This window comes from Lissotriton helveticus, chromosome 2_1 (assembly GCF_964261635.1).
Source record: "Lissotriton helveticus chromosome 2_1, aLisHel1.1, whole genome shotgun sequence".
Lineage (NCBI taxonomy): Eukaryota > Metazoa > Chordata > Amphibia > Caudata > Salamandridae > Lissotriton > Lissotriton helveticus.
The window spans coordinates 399885297-399909676 of NC_136059.1; the positions used below are offsets into that span (position 1 = coordinate 399885297).

The following is a 24380-nucleotide window of genomic DNA, read 5'->3' on the forward strand; positions in this document are numbered from 1 at the left end:
CCTCTTGGGAGTCCTCTTCACTAAGGCAGAAAAATCTGGACAGACCATCAGCATTGGCCTGTACTGTACCAGGGCGGTATTCCACCATGAAGTCCATCCCCTGTAGGGAAATGGACCACCTCAACAGCTTTGGATTCTCACCCCTCATCTGCATCAACCATCTGAGGGGCCTGTGGTCTGTCTGAAACAACCCGGAAGTGAGTCCCAAACAAGTATGGTCTCAACTTCTTCAGTGCCCAGACCACAGCAAATGCCTCACGCTCAATTGCACTCCACCTCTGTTCCCGTGGAAGTAACCTCCATCTGATGAAGGCTACAGGTTGGTCTAGGCCCTCCTCATTGATCTGTGAAAGAACAGCCCCCCCCCACCATGCTCTGAAGCATCTGTTTGGCCAATAAATTCCTTTGAGAAGTTGGGCGCCTGAAGCACGGGTGCTGTGCACATGGCAGTCTTCAGGGCGTCAAAAGATTTCTGACAGGTGTCAGTCTAGTTCACTTTCTTGGGCAGCTTCCTGCAAGTCAGCTCAGTCAAGGGTGCAACAATGTTGCCATACCCCTTGAAAAACCTCCTGTAGTACCCTGTGAGTCCAAAAAAGTATCTTACCTGTGTCTGGGTTTTGGGGGGTTCCCATGCCAGGATTGTATCAATCTTGGGTTGTAGGGGCACCACCTGGCCGCTTCCTACCTGGTGCCCCCAGGTACACCAAGGAACCCTGCAAGATCTGGCCCTTACTCGCCTTGATCGTGCAGCCTGCTCTGCGCAGCGCCATCAACACTTCCTATAGGTGGAACATCCCCCCACACACACAACCCCCACACACACACAACCCCCCACACATACACAACCATCTATCTATTGCCCTCACTCTATCTGTCTATCGCCCTCACTCTATCACCCTCAGTCTATCTATCTATTGCCCTCAGTCTATCTATCTATCTATCGCCCTCACTCTATCAACCTCACTCTATCGCCCTCACTCTATGTATCGCCCTCACTCTATCTATCTATCGCCCTCACTCTATCTCCCTCACTCTATCTATCTATCTCCCTCACTCTATCTATCTATCGCCCTCACTCTATCTATCTATCGCCCTCGCTCTATCGCCCTCACTCTATCTATCGCCCTCACTCTATATGTCCATATATCTATCGCCCTCACTCTATATGTCCATCTATCTATCGCCCTCAATATCTGTCTATCTATCGCATTCACTCGATCTATCGCCATCACTCTATCAATCGATCGCCCTCCCTCTGTCGATCTATCGCACTCACTCTGTCTATCTATTGCATCCTCACAGCATCACTCAGCACCAACACAGAATCACTCAGGGCACCACAACATCACTCAGGGGCACCACAACATCACTATGCGCTACCACAGCATCACTAAGCACAACACAGCATCAGTCAGCAAACAACAGCACAACTCGGAAACAAAACAAAACTAATCAGCACCACAATAGCAACACTCAGCACTCCACCCTCCAACACCACCCGCCAACTCCAACCTCCAACCTCCAACCTCCAACCTCCAACCTCCAACCTCCAACCTCCAACCTCCAACCTCCAACTCCAACCTCCAGCCTCCAACTTCAACCTCCAGCCTCCAACTTCAACCTCCAACTCCAACCTCCAACTCCAACCTCCAACCTCCAGCCTCCAACCTCCAGCCTCCAACCTCCAACCTCCAGCCTCCAAACTCCAGTCTCCAGTCTCCAACTCCACCCTCCAACTCCAGCCTCCAACTCCAGCCTCCAACTCCAGCCTCCAACTCCAGCCTCCAACTCCAGCCTCCAACTCCAGCCTCCAACTCCAGCCTCCAACTCCAGCCTCCAACTCCAGCCTCCAACTCCACCCCCACCCTACAAATCCAAATCCACCCTCCAAATCCACCCTCCAACTCCACCCTACAAATCCAAATCCACCCTCCAACTCCACCCTACAAATCCAAATCCACCCTCCAACTCCACCCTACAAATCCAAATCCACCCTCCAACTCCACCCTACAAATCCAAATCCACCCTCCAACTCCAAATCCACCCTCCAACTCCAAATCCACCCTCCAACTCCAAATCCACCCTCCAACTCCAAATCCACCCTCCAACTCCACCCTCCAACTCCACCCTCCAACTCCACCCTCCAACTCCACCCTCCAACTCCACCCTCCAACTCCACCCTCCAACTACACCCTCCAACTACACCCTCCAACTACACCCTCCAACTCCACCCTCCAACTCCACCCTCCAACTCCACCCTCCAACAAATCCACCCTCCAACTCCACCCTCCAACTCCACCCTCCAACTCCACCCTCCAACTCCACCCTCCAACTCCACCCTCCAACACCACCCTCCAACTCCACCCTCCAACTCCACCCTCCAACTCCACCCTCCAACTCCACCCTCCAACTCCACCCTCCAACTCCACCCTCCAACTCCACCCTCCAACTTCACCCTCCAACTCCACCCTCCAACTCCACCCTCCAACTCCACCCTCCAACTCCACCCTCCAACTCCACCCTCCAACTCCACCCTCCAACTCCACCCTACAAATCCACCCTACAAATCCAACAACAACTCCACCCTCCAACTCCAAATCCACCCTCCAACTCCACCCTCCAACTCCAAATCCACCCTCCAACTCCACCCTCCAACTCCAAATCCACCCTCCAACTCCACCCTCCAACTCCACCCTCCAACTCCACCCTCCAACTCCACCCTCCAACTCCACCCTCCAACTCCACCCTCCAACTCCACCCTCCAACTCCACCCTCCAACTCCACCCTACAACTCCACCCTACAACTCCACCCTACAACTCCACCCTACAACTCCACCCTACAACTCCACCCTACAACTCCACCCTACAACTCCACCCTACAAATCCACCCTACAAATCCACCCTACAAATCCACCCTCCAACAACAACTACACACTCCACCCTCCAAATCCAACATCAAATAACAAACTCAAAAAACAAAACCACAATCAAACTCTACCCTCCAAATACAAATCCACCAAGTTCTTTACATAAGTTTTAGCAAATACCATAATACATTACAATAACTTTTTATTTCAAAATTGAATTCATACATTTAAATAAAAGCCATTGTTATTTGTAATATCAATACATACAAACAACACATATTGTATTACAATTGCTAAAGGTGTCACATTTGAAAAATTAAAAATATTGGCATTGTAAAATACAAAACTATTAATTCCTATATTTTGTGTATACAAAAACATAAATAAAGAAACATATTATCTACAATACCAAAACATCACACTTTCCTAATGCGAGACCTATTGCATTGCAAATGCTTGTTTTAACTACTGGTGCTGAACACTGCAATGTCATCCAGGTAGGCGGCATTGGAATCTTCCAGTCCAGCCAACACCTGGTTGACCAACCTCTGAAAGGTGGCAGGGGCATTCTTCATCCCAAAGGGCATAACCCTGAATTGGTAGTGCCCATCTGGTGTGGAAAATGCGGACCTCTCTTTGGCCCCAACAGTCAAGGCGATCTGCCAGTGCCCAGACGTCAAATCAAACTGAGGTACCGTGCAGCCCCTAGCCGATCAATGAGCTCATCAGCTCTGAGGATGGGGTGCTGCGTCAGTCCTGTGGACTGAATTGAGTCCTCGGTAGTCCACACAGAACCGGAGTTCAGGTGTGGCACCAAGCGGGGCAGCCTTTGAGACCAAGACCACTGGGCTGGCTCAAGGACTGTTAGAGGACTCAATCACCCCTAAGGCAAAAAATCTTGAAGCCCTCCTCCTTGATGTAAGCTCTGACCCTGTCAGTCACTCTGTAAGCCTTGTGCTTAACAGGAGGACTGTCTCCAGTGTCTACATCATGGATGCACCACTCAGTGACACCAGGAACCAGGGATAACAAATCAGAGAATTGCCCCAACAGTTGGTGACAATCATTCTGCTGCTCAGGGGTCAGGGTGGAAGAGAGGATTACTCCATCCACTGACCCATATTGCTCTGTTGCACACAGGAGGTCAGGAAGAGGCTCAGTCTCTTCCTCCATTCCAGCATCTGTCGCTAGGAGCATAACCACTTCGGACTTCTCTAAGTGGAGCTTCAGGCGGTTAACATGCTGGACCCGCAAGGGGTTTCGGGGAGACACCAAGTCCACCAAGTAGGTGACGTCACTCTTGCACTCCACCACCTCAAATGGTCTGGTCTACTTATCCTGGAGCGCACAGGGCTCCACTGGGGCCATGACCCAAACTTTCTGACCAGGTTGACGCTCAGTGTGGCATTCTGATCGTACTACCGCTTCATCTCTATTACTGGCTGGCTTCCAGATTCGTCTGAGCGAGTTGTCTGAATTGCTTAGTCTGGTTCCTGAAGGCCAGCATGTAGCTATATACATCCTGGGGAGGTTTCCTGGGAGCTTTCTCCCAGCCTTCCTTAACCAGACTCAGAGGTCCTCTTACCGGTTGTCAATACAGCAGTTCAAAGGGACTGAACCCTAAGGACTTTTGTGTCACCTCACGGTAAGCAAAGAGAAGGCATGGCAAGAGGACGTCCCTCTTACGCCTCATAGGTTCATCAATAGCCTTAATTATGCCTTTGAGGGTCCGGTTGAATCTCTCAACCAGCCCATTACCTTGGGGGTGGTAAGGAGTGGTGAACTTATAAGTTACACCACACGTATGCCACAGGGACTTCATATACTTAGAAATTAATTTTGTACCACCGTCTGACACCACCTCTCTGGCGAACCCCACACGGGAGAAAATCCCCATCAGTGCACATCCCACCACTGGGGCCGTCACTGTACTGAGACGGATGGCTTCCGGGTACCGGGTAGCACGGTCCACCAAGACCAGGATAAACCTGTTGCCCATGGCTGTCTTGGGGTCCAGAGGCCCCACAATGTCAATGCCCACCCATTCAAAGGGGGTGCTGACCACAGGGAAGAGCTGGAGAGGAGCCTTGTGCTTCCTCCCACTCTTTCCACTTTGCTGGCAAGTTTGACAAGTCCTGCAAAGAGTATCTGAACTCATGAGCATCTGGGGCCAATAAAAGTTGGTGACAAGCCTTTCAAAGGTCTTGTCCTGCCCAAGATGTCCAGCTAAAGGCACATCATGAGCCAAACCAAGTAGGAAGGCTCTGAAGCACTGGGGTACCACCAGCACATGGGCTGACTCAGGCTCAGCAGCCTTAGGCCCGCTATACAGGAGGTCATTCTCCCAGTAGATCCAATGTGATCCAGACTAATCACCTGCTGCCTGGTTTGTGGCCAGTTTCCCCAAACCCAAAAGAGAAGGGCACTTCTGCTCTGCACAGAATTCCTCCCTGGAGGGTCCTCCTGATTGCTGCCAATGGGTCAGCTCAGGCAGGTCCCCCAGTTGGGCAACTTGCTCCCCTGTAGGTTCCAGGGCATCCCCCTCATGCTCTGCCTCCTCCTGGACCATGGGAACTATGGGGGCTGGTTTCCCACGCCCCCTACCTCTTCTCTTTAAGGCAGGTACCTGGGCCATACTTTCAGGCTCCAGGTCGTCTTGAACACCCTTACTGGCTGCCATAGACCTAGTGGTCACACACGCCCACTCAGGCAGACCCAATATCTCTAAATGAGACTTCTTCTCCACCTTAGCCCAAGGGGAGCTATCTAAATCATTGCCCAACAGACAATCTACAGCCATGGCTGGCCTCACAACTACTTGAAGAGTACTCGAGACCCCCCCCAACTCAACGGGAACCTAGGCCACCTCACAGTGGCTCTCTGAGTTGTCCACGGCAATTACAGGGAAGAATGCATGGGGGATCACCTGCTCCTGAGACACCAGCTGACAACTGACAGCTGTCACACTAGCCCCGGTGTCTCTCAGAGCCTCCACCCTATGGCCATTGACCCACTGCCTGTATTTTTTAGTGTTATCAGGCAGCTGGGTCCTAGGGACCATCTCACAATCTCCTAAAGAGACCAGGGACATTTCTGTGAGACCCCACCCACCTTGGGCACCCATCTCCTCCCCTCCCAGGGCTACACTTGCCATCTGAAGGGGTGGTGCATTGCGGTCCTTCTGGGGACACTGGGGATCATACCAACGGTGTCTCACTTGCTTACACTGAAAGCATGTAGGTGGCCCCCTGTGAACACGTTTACCTGTCGGGGGCTCTGACTTCTTCTCAGGGTGAGGCTGGGAACCCTTACTTCGGTTCCCTTTGGAATTACTTTGGGGCCCTTTCTGGAACTCCCTCTGTTTACCCATGTCCCCCCCACTCTTCTGTTGGGGACCCTGCCTACCCTTGGAGGAGTCTCCAACATGACCCTTGTGGACCCGGGTACTCACCCAGCGGTCCGCCTCCTCAGCAAGCTTCCTAGGGTTAGTTAGCTTGCTATCAATAAGGTGCTGGCGTAGCTCTGGAAAACAATTACTAGACAAGTGCTCCCATGCAAACAAATCATAGAGCTCCTCAAAAGTACTCACTTTGCTACCCTTCACCCAACCAGCCATAGCTCTGCAAAAGAAAGACACATTCTACCCAGGTGGTTGCCTCTAGATTTTTACAATTCCTGAACCTTTGTCTATAGAGTTCAGCGGTGATCAATCCATACCTGGTCATCAGAGCTTCCTTCATGTGGGCATAAAGCATCCTACTCTCACTGGGCAGGTCTAACAATGTATCCCCCCCCATCACTAACAAAGCGGCCCCACAACCCAGCTCCCCAATCCTTCTCAGGGACCTGGTGGGACAACATTGCCATTTCATAGGCTGCAAACCACTGCCTAATATATTCATGCTTATGGAAATCTTTGATGACATCCTTAGGGAAATATACCCTGACTTCTGCAAGCACAGAGGGTGCACGGCCACCAGAGGGACTCATTTCTAAACTTTGAGCCTTAAGCTCCAATTCCCTCAAAAACCTCTCATGTGCTAATTTCTCTTTTTCCCTTTCAAAAGCTATTCTGTTATTCTCAAGCTCCAGCTTCTTACTCTCTAGGTCCTTTTGACCCTCCATCTTGAGCTTGGCCATCTCCATTCTGTACAATCTATTTCTCGCCCTGTCCTCCAGCTCTCCTGGGGACAAGCCCTTGGAAGAAACACTGCTGCCTATGGGGGAAGGCACTCTCTCCCTGGCTGGACCGAACGGCCCATCTAGCTGCCCTTCTGCATTCTCAGCCTCTTCTGCAGGCTCTTCCACATTGTCAGGGGTATTTCTTGCTTTCACCCACGCCCTCAGCTCCTTTTGGAACTCATCCATCTTGGTGAGGGCTGGAGTAGCAACTTTAAATTTTCTACAGAAGGCTTTCAACTGTTTCACATTGTAGGCCTCCAATCTTTCTTCCTCAAAATCTAGATCCATAGTTGCGTTGGATGCTGCTTTACTCATGGCAATATGAACTGGCAGTCTCTAGCAAAAAAGAACAGTTCCAAGGCAAAAAATGTAATTCTACCAAAAAATGTATGTGGTCGCGTTTGGTCTGCACTCACTAGTAGAGTACACCAATCATTGTATATGAGTCACAAATTCAAGTCCAAATCCTCACCCCTGACCACCGATGTTATAACTGGGGGTCTCTAGTTGGCAATGGCTTGCACCTTTGTCCAAATATGGACCCTTTCTTTTAGTCAGAGTAAGGGGGCTACACTCCTAAATAACCCCTGCTCAACCCTGTGGTAGCTTAGCACGAGCAGGAAGGCTTATCTCAGAGGCAGTGTGTAAAGCATTTGTGAACACATACAGTAATACAGTGAAAACACTACAGATGGACACAACAAAGGTTTTATAAAAAATAAGTATTTTTAACAATTTTAAAGCTTTATTCGACTTCAGTCATAAAAGCATTTCCACCTAACACTATACAATAAATACTAAAACTAATACACAGAATTTGTAAAATAAGTATTAAACAAAAAACTTCCGTCGAATGCAGCCTATGAAATGGCAATGTTGTCCCACCAGGTCCCTGAGTTATTAATAACATTTTTAAGAACCACCCTGGCTCGTACTCTCCAGTCAAGGCAATATAAACATAATAACCAGGATACCTCAAGTCGTTTTTCCTAGTAGGGTGCGTGTTCGAATCACCCAGGCCCAGGCTAAGAACTTTGCAACAGGAATTGCATACTGTGGGGAACAGTCGGTTTCCAGAATTCTAAGTGCTGTAGCTTGATTTCGAGTCCCCAGATTAAGGCAAACAGGTCTAATCCATTTGTGGCGCGGCTTGGAATATAAGGGACAGCAAAACAATACGTGGGGGACATGCTCAACTTTGTCCTTGCAATGGTAGCAATGTTCATCCCAGGCTATAGACCATTTCTTTTTTAACATGTTTACTGGGAGAGTTCCAACTCTGAATTGGAAGTACAACTTCCTGTCGCAGGGCTTCTCGATCAAATCCCAATATGCTTCATACGAGGGAGCCAGTTTTAAGTCCAGGAAGCGCCTCGTCAGTGAAGTAATAGATCCGTTAGAAAAAGTTCTTAGGTTCACCATCTCCCAGTACATTTGTTTCAGTCTTGCTTTTGGGGGGAATCTAGAGACATCAGTATTACACCATAAATGATCTAGGTTTAATTGTTGCAATACCCCCCTTAGATCTTTCAACCAGGCAATTTTATGAAAACAATCAAGTGATACAATATCAGAGAATGCTAGAGCATAGTGTGCTAGCTCTGGAGTCACCATTAAACGTCTCCAATACAGTAATGGACGCAACCTCGCTATATCTGCAATATTTTTCCGACCAAGATCTAGTTTTAGAGGGATGGTTGGCGTACTTTGTGGTACCCCTACCAGCCCGCGTAGAAACTTATTCTCTGCGGTAGTCAGGTTTGCCAGGTCACTAAAGCCCCATAACTCTGAACCATAAAGGCTGGCACTTAAGACTTTCATATTGTATATCTCCAGGGCACAATTTACTGGCTTGGTGAGAGAAGCTCTGTGTTTTAATGATAGTGCTCCCGCTAATTGTCTGAACTTCAATACAGCTGTGTCTATGTGTGACTTCCATTTCAAGTTTCCCTGTAATGTTATTCCAAGGTAGGTAAAAGCGTCTACCTGCTCAAGGGGGATACCTTTGAAAGTAATAACACCTTTGAACATTGTGTGATGGTTCATACACATAAACTTTGTCTTGCTAGTATTCAGTTCTAGACCACGAGTATCACAGAACTCACCAAATGCATTTACCGCTTTTTGGAGGCCACTTGGAGTACGCGATAGTATAAGCGTATTGTCCGCAAACATTAATACGGGGACATGTGCTCCAGCAATTTTTGGGGCATCGGAGGGAGACCTCTTCAGGAATTCCACTATACCATTTATGTATATCGAGAACAATGTAGGAGCTAGTACGCACCCTTGCCTCACCCCACGCTCAACGGGGAAAGGCTCGGTTACTTCTCCTTGTTGGCCCCATCTAATTTTGGCATAATTGTTCTCGTGCAGACGCATCAGAAGCATGAGGATTTCTTGACTTATTCCTACGTCAGTTAAGACCCTCCATAGCTTGTCCCTGGGAACCAAGTCAAAAGCTGACTTTAGGTCCACAAAGACAGCATATAGGGGGCCATTACTTAAAATGACGTTTCTCCAGTACAGGGCAAGGAAGTAAAAAACCTGGTCAATGGAACTTGTCAGGGGGCGGAACCCCGCTTGGTATGGTGACAAGATGTTATTTTCCTCGATCTATACTTGGAGCTTATTTTGAACCATGCGACCCACCAGTTTCTGAGCTGAATCAATGAGACTGATGGGTCTATAGTTACTAGGGAGGGATTTGACACCTTTTTTATAAACTGGGATAATTTCCGCCCCTTTCCAGGATGAAGGTACTTCGCCATCCATCGCCATTGCATTAGCAAGCTATGCAAAATATACACAACACGTGTTCCGGTCACTTAGGTATACGTCTGCTGGTATTCCGTCCATACCTGGCGCTCTGCCCCTAGTTACACAGTCAAGGGCTACATTTACATCTTTTTCGTTAAACACACTACCCTGATAGAAAACAGCCGGCGGGAGAGTAGCGCAAGCTTGGATCTGGGTTCGAGCATATTGCGGTTTAAAAAATTCTATCCATTTATTAATGGGAACATTGTTTCGGGGGGGGTTTAGCTATCCCTCCCAGCTCCCACTTCACTGTGGACCAAAATAGCTTTGAATTTTTAACTGCACATGAATTTTTAAGCTCAGCCCAAAGCTCCTCATCCCATAGTCTCTTTGCCTGTTTTTGGGTGCGTCTATACATGTCCCTTGCTTTCCTGACTGTGTCAGCGTTTCCTAGTTTAAGCTCTGTACTAAGTTTCTGGCGTGCCAGCCTACAACTTTTTCCATACCATCCCTGTTTACTTTGATGTTTTTTCCCTTTGTTGTGGCCTACTGTCTTTAGGAAAAATGTTTGTAGTCTAGAAAAAAAAAATTTGTGAGACTCCATTAAGATGTCTCGGAAGTTAGGATTTTTTGTGAGTAGTTTTAAGTTGTTTACTTCCTCTTTTGCTACTCTCTTAAGTTCGTCTAACGTCCCCTCATCCTCAATAAGTTTCCCCCATTTTAATTGCCGCTGGTTGTTTGTACATACGAGGTCCAGGGTCACCCTTTCTTCCTCCATACTTATCACCCTTTCCTCTAGGTAAGACTTAAAGACCATGCTCAATGGGTTGTGATCACTTTACATTCTCTTTACCACAATCATATCGATCAGTTTATTCCAAATCCTGGTATCTACCAAAAAATAATCAATTCTGCTAGATGCCCGGCCATTATCAAATGTACAGTTCCCCTCGCGGTCTGAAAGTGTGCGACCGTTTGCGGCTCTAAGGCCTCTAGCTAAGCAAAGGCTTTTCACTTGGATGGCCACCGCACTCCATTTTTTGACTGCAGCTATCTCAAGTTGGGGGATTCCCCATTTGCTGTCTTCTTCTTCGGCTAAGAATTTATCCTCTTGTCCTAGGGGTTCAAAGGTTGTATTTAAATCTCCCCCTACGATAATAAATTGTTCAAGGGGCAATAATTCTAGCTCTTGCTCAAGGACCGTTATTACATCTGAGGTTTTACCCCCACTGACTCCCCTAGCATATATATTATAGAGGGCTAAGTCTTCCCCATTATCCCATCTTATATTAACTGATAGTATATCCCTAGTTGGGAGTGGTCTTTGCAGGATTTTACACTTAAGCGCTTGGCGAATCCAGATTAACAGCCCTCCAGATGGGCGGCCTTTACCATGTGATACTGCAGGAATAAAAAAAGTAAGATACCCTACCCGATACACAGGGCTTTGTCACCAGGTCTCTTGAAATAATATAATATCATAAAGATCAATGAAAGTACACAATTCAGGAGATATTATCTTATTTGCTATCCCGGCCAGATTCCAAGAAATAAGGGATAGCGGTGGGTTAGATACGGCGTGCCCTGTCTGACCTGGACTTGGAAGGCTATTTATATTTATATTCTGCTGTATAGGTTGTACTAAAAGTTCCGAGGAAATCCTAATAGGATCAGGCAAATAAGTCTCCAGTAATGTCTCAATGGCATTGCTCTGGGCTAAGCTATTATACCATTCTAGGGTTTCAAGCCCCTCCTCACTATTTTTCCTACTTGGTACTTCCTTGTGATTGGCTCTCTGTGGCGACTTTCGCTGCATCAGTCAGTCGCAATCATTTAGATTAGATAGTGCTGCGAACCTATTTTCTAAGTTAACACCCCACTCTCCGCTATGAGTACCTCCACCGGCACCCCCACCCCTTCTGTTTGTCACCGTGGTCCATTTAGTTCTCAGGACACTTGGTTTGGCAATGAGGCCTCTTCTGCTATAGAAGAAGTCAAGTGTAAGTGGGACAATTTCTGCTGTTCTACGTTGTGGGGGCAGAAGGTTTGGTAAGATATCAGGTAATACTTCTGGCCCCTTAAAATTAAGCACCACACAATCACCGTCAAATTTTTTAGGGCTACTGCCTATCCATTTGACTCTTCTGGCAGATGATATTTCCTCTGTGAGTTTGTGTTTTCCCCAGTGGGTAATGAGCATATTGTTGGTTAGCCAGTAAAGAGCTTTACTTAAAAGTGATTGGGAGGACTCTGTCTGGCCAGGTTTTAGGATCGGTACATTTGCCAAAACCAGGATCATTGGGGATGCTTCAACGATTAACTCCACTGGACCTGATTCCGGCAGAGAATCTTCCCCAGACCTACAAAACGCTAGCGGATCTGGTAAACAATGGGCATTTACCGTTGGGCATGGGGTGGGGATAGGTGGATGAGTCGGAACCACCGACTCCCCACCCTCTCCTCCATTACCAGTCCCATCTTCCCTGTATTTGATAAGCTCCAATTTGTCCATCACCTGATTGGGTATTTTTTCCATATTTTCCTTTGTATTTGACAGGAGGCCCTCAAGTTTGTGCACTTTATCAGTTAGTTGGTCAATCTTGGATAACAATGGTTTTATTATACCCCTCATTTTTTGATCAAACATTCCCATGAGTTTATTGATGTTAGCTTCATCCCATAGCATGTTACCCTCGTCCTCTATTCCTACGTTCTCTACATTGCTTTTCCTAGGTGGGGTCGCTGGTCTTTTTCTGCTGGAACGTAATCCGGTACGTCTGGGTTGTCCCTTTGAAGCCCCTCTAGTCACTCTAGGCGCAGGAACAGGTGCGGGTTTAGGGGAGCTATTTTCCACAATTTCTAGATCCACAATTGTATCATCATGGTCAACCTCGGGTATTTTAGTCAATATAGCCGAAGATGATGCATTATGTATAGGGTTATCAATGTTAGTCAGGGAAGACACCCCTGTCTCACTATCCATTTCTACTTCCTGCAGGTTAACTAAGGAATTACTCAATATGAGGGGTGTCGATGTATTAAGAGCAGGACTATCAGTACTGCTGAGGGTGAACACCCCTGGTTCATTAGGATTGTCTGTAACCTGTGAGAAACCTTGGGAGGGATCAGTTGTAAATATATCTGGGGTTAAGCTCAATCCCAGGGAGGACCTTCTGTCATTGTTAATCTTGGCGACCACTTGGACTAAGTAGTTGTCCATGGTGTTTGAAGGAACAGTGCATTGTTTTAACTTAGACATACCTTCAAAAGTAGAACAAACCACAGTTATAGTCACTCACAAGGACAAAAAAGGGCAGTATACCTGGCCCAGTCCAGTCGCCATCAGTCGCGGACTGTCGCAGACTGCCCCGCCCTTGTCCCGGGCTTCTCCCGGGCGTGATCCCGCGCAGCGGGTACGCAGTGTTCTTTAAATAACAAGAAGCGTGATGGGCGGTGGGGCGGTGGGGCGGGGCTGGCAGGGAGAGCAGCCCAGCTGATGTGAATGAGGCGCGCAGGGACTCCTGGTCCACGGAGTCCCTGCCTTCAGCTCGCAGCCCTGCCGGTCGGTTGTAGGAGTGCCCGTCCTGAATAGGAGCTCCTGTGGTTTCACCGCGCTGCGGGACCCGCGAAGCGGGTCCGGCGAGGTGCTGTTAGTGACCCCGGAGGCTGAAGGGCCAAGAACTGGAGCAACAGCAGTCAGGTGCGTTGTCAGCAATGTGTGACAGAAAGAAATGGTCCCACTAGCAAGTTCTGAAGCCTCCCCGTTTAACTCCGTGGGCGGGGCCGGCAGGGAGAGCAGCCCAGCTGATGTGAATGAGGCGCGCAGGGACTCCTGGTCCACGGAGTCCCTGCCTTCAGCTCGCAGCCCTGCCGGTCGGTTGTAGGAGTGCCCGTCCTGAATAGGAGCTCCTGTGGTTTCACCGCGCTGCGGGACCCGCGAGGCGGGTCCGGCGAGGTGCTGTTAGTGACCCCGGAGGCTGAAGGGCCAAGAACTGGAGCAACAGCAGTCAGGTGCGTTGTCAGCAATGTTTGACAGAAAGAAATGGTATTCTTTATATAGACTTAACACAAGACCCAAACGATAAAAATCCACAATAGAGTATTAAGAAAATGACTAAGATGGTAGAAATAACTTTGTTCACTTCAGATGGTAAGTGCCACACGTTTCTCACAAAGTACCATTGGATGCGTCATGCAAGATAAACAAAAGAACAATGCATCGGTTCCTTGCTTCGGGGGAGGTGATGCGTCTATTCCTCAGTGCTTGCGCAAAGTAGGCGATGCATCTGTTCCTTACCGGAGAGGATGTGATGCGACGATCTCGTGGAGCGGCCCGGTTGAGATGCGACAAGATGGCGCCTTGATGCGGCGCGACGATCCAATGCGAGAAGATGGCGCCCTTGATGTGATGCGACGACGTGAAGGCGATGCGTGCTCGCCTGACGGAGACTCTGTAACTTTGAAACCGCGACAGGCCCTGCGACACGTTACTCCAGTGATGCAACTGCGAACCTTACGGTAGCGACAAGCTTCTCCGATGATGCGACAACACACAGCTGCGATAGAGGCATGCTTCTCCGGTGATGCAACAGCTGCGGATGCGACACACTTCTTCTCATTGAATCGTATTTCCAGCTCCCGACAACAAGCAGGCTTCTACAGACAGAATTCCCAGCAAGGAATTTCAGGTGAGAGCTGGGAGCGAAGTGTTGTATCCCTGAGACTTCAGCAGGAGGCAAGCACAGTCCAAGCCCTTGGAGATTCTTCTTCAAGATGATGAAAGTTGCAAATAAAAGTCTTTCCCCTTTGCTTGGCAATAAAAAAAACACTGCAGGCCAACCCCAGAAAGCAACACACTGGCACAGGGGAAGTCAAAAACTCCTGCAGATTCTCTGGTTCTTCTCCTTGGCAAAAGGTCCATCTTGATGTCCAGAAGTGATCTAAAGTTCTCGGGTCTGGGTCCCCCTTTTTATACACACAAACCCTTTGTCTCTGAAGGCAGAGTGTGTCTGTACCTAGTCCAAACCAGTTCTGGGTGCAGTCTGCCAGTGCAAAACTTCTTCCTTTGTCAGTGTGGGCCAGGGTAATCAGACGCACCACAGGAGGAGGAGCCAGCATTGTGGAAGGCAGGCACAGCCCTATTCAGGCTCAGGTGCTACTCCTCCCACCACTCCCAGTGTAGATAGTTCTATTCAGCATAGTGCTGACTCACCCTGCCTCCTGGAGCCCCCTTAGCCCCTGTCACTCACAAACCAGACATGCAATACACAACCTAGCAGAGGTGGATGGTTAGGCAAGAAAATACCTACTTTATAAAAATGGTATTTTCAAACACAGAATGTTAAAACCAACTTCACTAAAAGATGTATTTTTATCATTCTGAGTTCAGGCATACTAAATTCGTTTTTCTACCATGTTCCCGGGGTCAGTTAGAAGATGTTATAATCAAACAGCCCATTCTGGCCTATGGCGACAGGTAGCCTTGCAATAGTGAAAAACGAAATTGGCTGTAATTCACTATCAGGACATGCCACACACAACAGGGTATGTCCGACCTTTCACATACAATGCACCCTGGCCTAGGGCCTACTTTAGGGGTGGCTAACAAGTAGAAAAGGGAAGGTTTAGGGACTGGTAAGTGGGTGCACTTACCAAGTCGACATGGCAGTACTAGACTATACACAGGCTCTGCAATGGCAGGCCTGAGACACGCTATACAAGCTGCTTCTGTGGGTGGCAATCAGTGCTGCAAGCCCACTAGCAGCATTTGATCTACAGGCCCTGGGCACACATGGTGCACTGTACTAGGGTCTGACAAGTAAATCAAATAAGCCAATCATGGAGTCGCTAATCCATTACCGTAATTTACAATAGGGAGCATTTGCACTGTGGCACTGAATAGCAGTGACACAGTGCCCAAAGCATCTAACCAGCAAAAACATATAAAAAACAGAAAAGAGACAACAGCGAAAAATGGAAGGGAGACTCACACCTATGGTACCAGGTGTAAGACATTTGTTTAAGTCAGAGCTGTTGGTGTTAAAAATAACAATGTTTTTTACTTTTGCTTTTTTATTTGCAGTCTTCCAGAAGTCAGAATGTGTATTTTATGAACACTCAAAAATTTAAGAAAAACACAAAAGTAATGAAAAAAATGAACAAGCTTCTTAGCTATATGATCATATTTGGGAGCATGCCATAAAATGAAAGCATCTGGAAACTAACATGCGAGACAGGCCGGCCGTTTTGAAGCATGTTTTCCTTTCCCTGTTACTCGTGCTATGTGTGGAAAAGGACTGCATTGTAAAAGGAAATGCTCCCTGAGTCACAGAGTCATTTTCCATTGGGAGCAGGGCTGGGTGGTGTGTCAGGAAGGCAGAGGGCACAAACGTCTCATTGTTCATTTCTTCCTTCACCCCAACTTGCGAGGAAAAACCAGACACTGCCAGACACAAGAGGCAGGAAGTTAAAGATGAAGCCGATCTTTCATTCTTATTTTTTAAAGCAGATAAACTTGCGCTCTAGAAGCTGTAATTGCTCATTCTAAACTGGAGGGAGGAGGAGATAGCTGCAGCCTGAGAGGGAGAAAAGAGCAGCTATTTAGAATTAAAACAAGCTGTAAGGCGTGGGAGGTGTTGTTCTGGAAAGGCATGGGAGATTAAGTACACTGGAAGCAGCAGCAAGGACATAGCCAAAGACAAAGTAGTGCCCTGAAGGAAAATATATGGCCATAGTGAAAGGACCTATTAAGCAGGAGATGTTTGCAGGGCGGAACAAAACAGCCTAAAGGCAGGACAAATGTATGCAACTGACCAACGAAAACAAAGGAATTTGTAAAGGCACAGGAAAGAACCAATGGAAAGTGCTGGGAGTGATTAAAAGCCCATAGACTGATTACAACATGGCTCGAAGAGACAGAGCAAGCGCTGCCTTGGTGAGACTTAAAAAGGTAGCATAGATATGTGTGTTGCCAGAGGTGACATGTGGAGCAGACATAATGGATTCCACAGGATGAAGACGGGAGTAGAGCCATGTGGCTTTTTGCACTGGCATGTGCCAAGGATGCTGCTTCATTTACCCTCTGTGTGCATTGGCTGTCGTATGTGCAGAGCCTTGGGGCCTCTTGGCCCGTACACAGCAGCCTCACAGATCAATGGAGGGCAGGTGTGCTGGAGGCTTGAAGCTGCGGCACTGCCTGCAAATGCTGGGTAGAGACAGTGTCTCCATCTCCGCCCTCACACAGTAGTGGGACAGGTGACCAATGCCAAGAGGGACAGCTCCATATTCCACAACTATGAATATTTTTCTTGGGCTAAACTACAATGTAAATGATACCTGCAACAAGAGGGGTTGGTGTGTGAGGAGGAAGGCTGAGACACTGCCTCTCTAGCATGATGTACTGCTAAAACCGTCCCCGACAGACTTAAGTAGACCAACATATGAAATGGACACACAGATTGTCTTTAAGCAGTACCGCTAAAACATGCCCCTGATAGGTACAGCTGTAAATTAATAATTCTGAGTATTTCAGAAGGGCCCCTTCTTATTACCATTGCCAAGAATTCAAATCAGTCAGTCTCTCTAATTTAAAAGCTGCGCATCAAGGTAGCAAACGTGTTATCGACCTTCACAGGTGAAACTGTTAACAAGTAACACATAAAAGTATAATTTTATCCACATACCATTTTCCAACAGCAGATTTCATAGCCATGGCTTAATGAAAGTTCAACTTTGTAGCAGTGTTCAAGGACTCTACAAAAGAAGAACACATTAAATATCACAGTACAGTCACACGTTACAAAAATATATGTGTGGCCTAAGATATTGTTTGATCTTGCAATTCTTATCGCTAGTGTCTAAAATCTCTGCACGGACTGTGAAAGCAAAGGGATAGAAGACAGTGACAGAAAGGAGCAGTTTGTAATCACCCATTGCTTTGTTTTTTGCGCACACATTATTTCAGCCCTTTGTGCCAGCTACCAGGAGAGGGACAAGGGGCCTTATGGGAGGGGGACAGATTCTGGGGAGGTATTGAGCAGCTGGAGTATCCCTTCACCATCTAGTACAGCAGTCAGTGAGTGCCAAATACAATAGCAATGAAGGGATTACAGGAAATTAGTTCAACTTATTAGGTCTGCAGTTAGCCAATGCCTTTTGATTTTACTACAAGTATCTATGGGATAAAGTATGCCCTGACATACATTATAAGAATATTGCATGTCACAGAGGAGTTCAATGACCTACATAGGGATAAGGCTTAAGGCCGAGTTCCTTTATAAGGTTATGGAACTCAGAGGTGACTTGCAATACCCGTATACTGTACGGCAGCTGGTACTTTATTCCTTATAATACATGGTGACACCGTCATCTTTTCCACAAACCACTTAAATCCTTGGTTCGTAGCTCTTTCAATAGAAAGAGAGAGCATGTTTGCAAGCATGAAGAGTAAAAATAGAACCCTAGTGCAAAATTAAACACATCAATAAAGCTGTTCGATATTTGTGGAAAAAAGATATTAGAATCGATTTAATTAAGTCATTTTTTTCCAAAAAGGCACAGCAGCTCGGAATGTGTAGAAACATGCAGAAAGTCTAACTTATTCTATAATTACCTTAGAAGTGCAAAAATTAAACATGTTGCCATAAATTCCCCCTTTATGCCTGTCACTGTACAACTAGAACAACAGAGCAGAAGAAAGAATACCAAGGTCTTGTTTTTAAACTAATGCTTCAAATATGCTCCTTGCACCTGGATTTCCCCTCGGCTGTGGACTCTAGCAGAAGACATTATGACGTCAGACGTCAGAACCCAACTGTAATACGTTATTACAGTTGAGCAGCTATGTCATTTCTTTATAATCGGCGACTGGGTGTGTGTCACAAGTCCCCGATTATAAAGAAATTAGAGGCTGGCTGTAAATACAAGGATTGCAGAATCCAGTGTATTATATGTATACTTACTCAGCCAGCCCTCTTCAGCTATTGGGTAATTTCACTGAGTGGCAGCATTCTGTCCCTTCGCGTGGACCACATTTTAAGTAGTTCCCATCAGTGCTAGGACTACTATGAGAAGGTGTTTTGAGACAAAAATATAGTTTTGCTTATCGTCATATTTTTTTCTTTTTGATTAACAGATGGCCTACTGGCAGGTTCCCTAACAATAAAGGTTTACAAAACTCATGACAAAACCAGCATTGAGAAAACCAAAATGCTAGCAGCCAATGCCAGATGTATTGGCTTTGCCAGTGCTCTTTACTTTAGTGGATGATGTAGCCTTAAACCTACAGTCCAATTATTCCAGATTAATGAACGTCTATCCCAGTCTCAGAGGGGACTGGACCATTTTTATACAATATCAATAAAAACAGTTTGGAACAATCACTGGTTCTACTCCTCCCTATATGCATGAGCGATCCCCTCCAAAGGTCAGTGCTCTATTTCATCACTCCCATATTATCAGTACAGATATATAGACAGGTGGGAATAAAGAGTTTGCAGAAAACAGATTTAAAGCACTGGGGGCCGGATCCCATAAGTTGTATCAGTGCGAGGCATGTTCCCACTGGTTTTGGGCAATTTTTCAAGATACTTACCTAGTGTAACGCCTTTTCTAATAAAGACTTTATCTAACCTCAGGTTCCACACCTTGTGTATTTCCCCAGGAGCCAGGCTGGATCTGGAATCTTTAAAGCAATTCCCTGGGTCTACAATACGCAACATTGTATATCGCTCTATATATATGCCATCTTTGTGCACTGACGTCAGTTTCTTTCTGATCTTCCTCCTCGCTGTCAAACACAAAGCAAAAGGAAATAAGATACTGCAAAGTGCAGATCTTTTAAATTTGGCATCATTTTAAAGGACTATGCGAGTCCTTTTCACAGATCAAGGGAAATGGGAGGATCTTTGAGTAATCTGCAGTTAGGTAAAGTCTCCATCAGAAAAGGCATTACTGAAGATATGTTCCTTGTTCTTCTGATAGACACTATTAACCATATATTCCTCACCTTGTGAACAGATACCAACGAGTACACCTCCTCTGTTGGTGGTTCTGGGGTATGACTCAGACAAGGAAATTCTGCAAGCCAGATCAGACCATCCTGCTATTCCGGACTATCCACACAGTAAGGCTCGTCAACAAGTGGAGGAAAGCCCACGTAGCCGCTTGGCAAGTGTCCATGACTGGCACACCACACCAGTGCAGTATTATCAGCCTTCGCTCTGGTGGAATGAGCGAGCATGCTTTCTGGAGCTGCTTATTGACTACTCCATAGCAGATCTTATTGCATTGCAACTCAATCTTGAGATCCTCTTTTGCACCGCTTTTCTATTCTCACCCCCAAAGAAACCAATGAACAGTTAGTCGGCCAGTCAGTAGTCTCTGGTTTGGTCCACATGGAACCAAAGTACCTATTTAGGGTCAAGGCAAGGAAACCACTCTTCTTCCGTTATGCAATAAAGCAGTGCAGAGAAAGCCAACAAGGTGATGGATTTCCCTATCTGGAAGGGCATGAACCTTGGGAAGGAATGCCGCTTTCTTCCAAAGGACTAATTTATCCGGTAAAAAAGATGTATATGGGTGTATCACGGACAATGCTTGGAGTTTGCTCACTCGCATTGGCCGATGTTATGGCTGCTTTTTAAAATATATGAACATTGTTGCTATGGAAATTAACTGCCTGGACTACCAGTAATTTCCAATGGGAGGGCCCCATTAATTTACATGGTGCTGCAATGTTGTCAGTCTGTGATTGTTACATGTGATGTAGAACAGCAGATTGTTGGTCACTGCCATGTCTGATAGACTTTCAACACACATTCATTTTATGTCTCTTAAGAAGGATTTTATTAATCACCACAAAATAGATGATACTTCAACACTTTATGAAACTCTTTGTATCTCACCTAGTTTTGTAAGATGAAATTTACTGATCATTTGCATATAGAAGTCCCATAAGTATTTTTAATGTAAACTTGTTAATTCTCGCTTGCACTGTAAAATGAATTTGAACATCAAATACCTGTGCATTTAGAGGTTGTATGCTTCGTAAGAACAACCAACTATTCACAGCATCCTGCATACATTGATTTGGTTGATGGACGACCGGCTACCAAAACGACACCAATGACTGCAGGAGGAAGATCGAAAGCCATCAACTGTTGCTGCTCCGTCTCCACCCACGGAGGTGTAGATTGCGCAGGTTTGGGTGCATGACCGGGCCCTGTTGCTGTGACAGGAGGTCCTCCTGAAAAGCCATCCAGACTGGAAGAAATATGCTCATTGACAAACGTTCCAGTTACCAAAGTTTCCTTGCCCAGTCCGGGGTTGGATTCGGCCTGGCCTCTCTGAGTTTTCAGCCACTTCCAGAAGCTCAGAGCCCCCTGGCACAGAACCCATGACCTAGACTGACTTGCTTGTTGCAATACCACATGGCAGTTGTGTGGTCTAAGTCCTCAGTTCTCTACTTATTCCAGATGACATGACCTCGCCAACCTGGCAAGAACTCATTAGTCACAACCGTTAGCTCTGGGAGGGGTAGGGAGAGGGGTCTGCCTCTGCCCCAATTGCAGTCGAGCTGCTACCACTACAAGTCTTTTGCACTCTCTTAACACCTGCACAGAATCAGAGAGGTTGCCTTTGTGATGACTCCACTGATAGATCAGCTCCCACTGCAGAGACCGTATGTGCCACCTAGCGTGGTTTAAAATCATTATGCAGGAGGACAAGAGGCCAAGAATCCTCAGAGCTGCTTTACTGAGATTCAGGTCAAAGGTTGAAACATGGGGATCATTGCTGACATGTCCTGGACTCATAGAGACGAAGGAAGGACTTGGAAAAGCACCATATTGAAGATGGCTCAGATGAACTGGAGCCATTGTAGAGTAAGGTTTGACCTCTGCACGTTGATTGAGAAACTGAACAGTGGCAACAGATTAGCCAGCGTCTGGAGGTGGATTGCGACTGGGCAAGCCCGCCTTCAGTAACCAGTCATCATGGTATAGGAAGACTGGGATTCTCAATCTTTGCAGATGGGCTGCAACCACCACAATCACTTTAGTTAACACCCGAGGAGCCCTGGTAAGGCCAAAGGGGAGCACAAAGTACTGAAAGTGCTTGTGGCCTACCTGAAAGAACAGGTGATACCTGTGGGACTGCAGGGCAGTAATGTGGAAGCATGCATCCTGCAAGTTCGGTGTTACCATCCAGTCTCCAGGACTTGGCACAAGTTGACCATTTTGAACTAGCCCTTCCAGAGGAAGAACTTCAGAGACAAAGATCTAGGATAGAATGAACCCTTCATCTTTTTTCGGTACCAGAAAGTAGCAACCTGTCTCTATTGATGATGAGGGCACCCTCTCTAGAACTCATTTGGCCAAGAGAGCCTGAACCTCTGAGCAGAGTATGGACAAGTGGCCATACTGAATGTTTTGCAGTGCAAGTGGTATGTCCAGGACAGTGTCCAGTAGATAGGACAGGACGGGCAGGGAGTATCTTTGTTCAACAATCTGGAGCTTTCATTGGTTTGATGTGATGCTTCACCATCTGGGGAGGTGAAAGGTGACATGACCTCCTACTGGGTGACTGTGTGTCAGCGAGGACATTTCAAAGCACTTTTACTTTGACCACAAAGAGAGGGTTTGGAGTAGGGGGTAGCGCGTTGCCCCTGAGTGCTTTAACAATGTAGGCCAATTCCCCGGCCTCGCCCTCGAGAGGGCTGGGAGGCCTGTAGCTGCTGAGCCCTTTCTTGATGTTGCCTCTGCAGGTATCCCCCACCCAAGCCTTAAAGGGGCATTGTTATTAGGGGAACTGCCAAAGAGGCTATGGTAGACTCAGAGAGACTCAGCACCCGAGCCATCGAACAGCAGGTCTATAAGAGATTGCTGGGCATCCGACAAAAAGCCTATGGAGAAAATCCAAGCAAGGCGCCTAAGCACCACGCTTGTCCCAATGTCCCAACTCGCGCAGTATGTTGTGTTCAGGCCAGATCAGATGGTGCACTTCACAGTATATAGGCTTTGAGTATCAGACACTGATGGTTTATCTTACATTTTCCAGGACAGCTGGCACGATATCTGCCACCCTATCCCATAAGGTACACGAAAACCGTCCCAGGAGGTGGGAAGTGTTGACGGATTGCACTGCAAGGCTGTCACTCAAAAAGACGTGCTTTGCTAAATTTACATCCTTTTGGATTCCCCATTAGGTGGAGTGGTATGGAAGGAGTTCACGTTAAGGTAGTTGAATGATGCCTGAACCATTATACTCTCCGGGGTAGGGTGCTGTATTAAGAAATTCCTGGGGTGGGGCCTGTCCCACTTTACAACCGGTCTGTTTACTGGGGCGCAAACTCCGGGTCGACCAGGTGCCTATCAGTGACAGTCTCATTAAAAAGAAACAGAGGGTCCTGGGTGGTGGCTTCAGGGTTGAAGACTTCTGTCAATATGTTGGTTTTGACCTCCAGCATTGGGCAGTGTTAGTTCAAGAACTAATGACAGTCACAAAGGAGGCAGATTTTTCAATGGCCATAGGGTTCAGGGAGTTCAAGGTACTGACTGGGGAATGCCCACCCCACTGGCATCTTGAAGATTTTTTTAAATGTTAGGTTCTTCATAAATGAAAATCGCCGTCATTATCATCATAACACTGCTGTTATGGGTTTGAGAAACTGTAGTGACGTTTTTCAGGGCATTATTGAGCTTCCGAATTCCATTAAACAACCAGATCCAGAGTTGGTGATTGTGCCAGCATTGAGGCTCAATGTCACAGACGATGTAGGACATTGCACTAGGCCAGGAGTCTACATTTCCGGGCTTGTTCCCTTATCAGTCCCATCTCCACCCTGAGATATGTCCAGGCCCCTTCCTTGTGATCTCTCCCTGAATCAAAGAGCAACCTTTTGAAGTGTAACGCAGAAGTCTCTTTCTCCCTCCCTCTAGTATGTTCCACCCAGGTCACAGGAATGCAGTAATACACACATATGTCTGGAGGATTCCTCTACTTCCAATGTCTTTACCAGGCAGGCGTGGGATTCCCAAATTGGAACCCAGGGCCCTCCATGTAACGTACCACTGCAGGCACACTTGAACTTAGAGTACATTTACAGCACAGATGCACAAGTTACTTACCTTCGGTAACGATATATCTGTAAGAAACATTAGTAGTGACAGATTCCTTACCTTAGAATTACCCTCAGGCGTCAGACAGGATCCGGAAAGTTTTTTTGTCAGCACGTCGGTAGGCGTCGTCGTGGGGCTCCGCGTGCGTCATTGGCGCCGGGATGACATCGTCAGAGCTACTTAGACGCGCCCACGCGTGCCAACGTCAGTTCTGTGCACGACTTTCCACGCCAGGAACGCAGAGCCATGCAAGAAACTGACCACTGGTGCCATGAAACTGGGGCCCTGAAAGGGATGACCTTACCTTAGAAATCAGTTCGCAGAAAAGGGAGGATGGGTGGTGTGGTAAGGAATCTATCACTACTGTTTCTTACAGATATATCATTACGGAAGGTAAGTAACTTGTGCATCTGAAAGAAACGCGTAGTGATAGATTCCTTACCTTTGAATAGAT

At 47.0% G+C, this 24380-nt stretch overlaps 1 protein-coding gene across 1 annotated transcript in view; it reads right to left on the reverse strand.

Moving 5' to 3' along the window:
- The window catches only part of C2_1H5orf34 (chromosome 2_1 C5orf34 homolog), a 447867-nt gene that overhangs the window by 118329 nt on the left and 305158 nt on the right, over window positions 1-24380 (reverse strand). The window contains exon 8 of the mRNA XM_078675037.1: window positions 17492-17561. Within this exon, the coding sequence (XP_078531163.1) occupies window positions 17492-17561 (70 nt within the window). The remainder of the gene's footprint in view (window positions 1-17491; window positions 17562-24380) is intronic.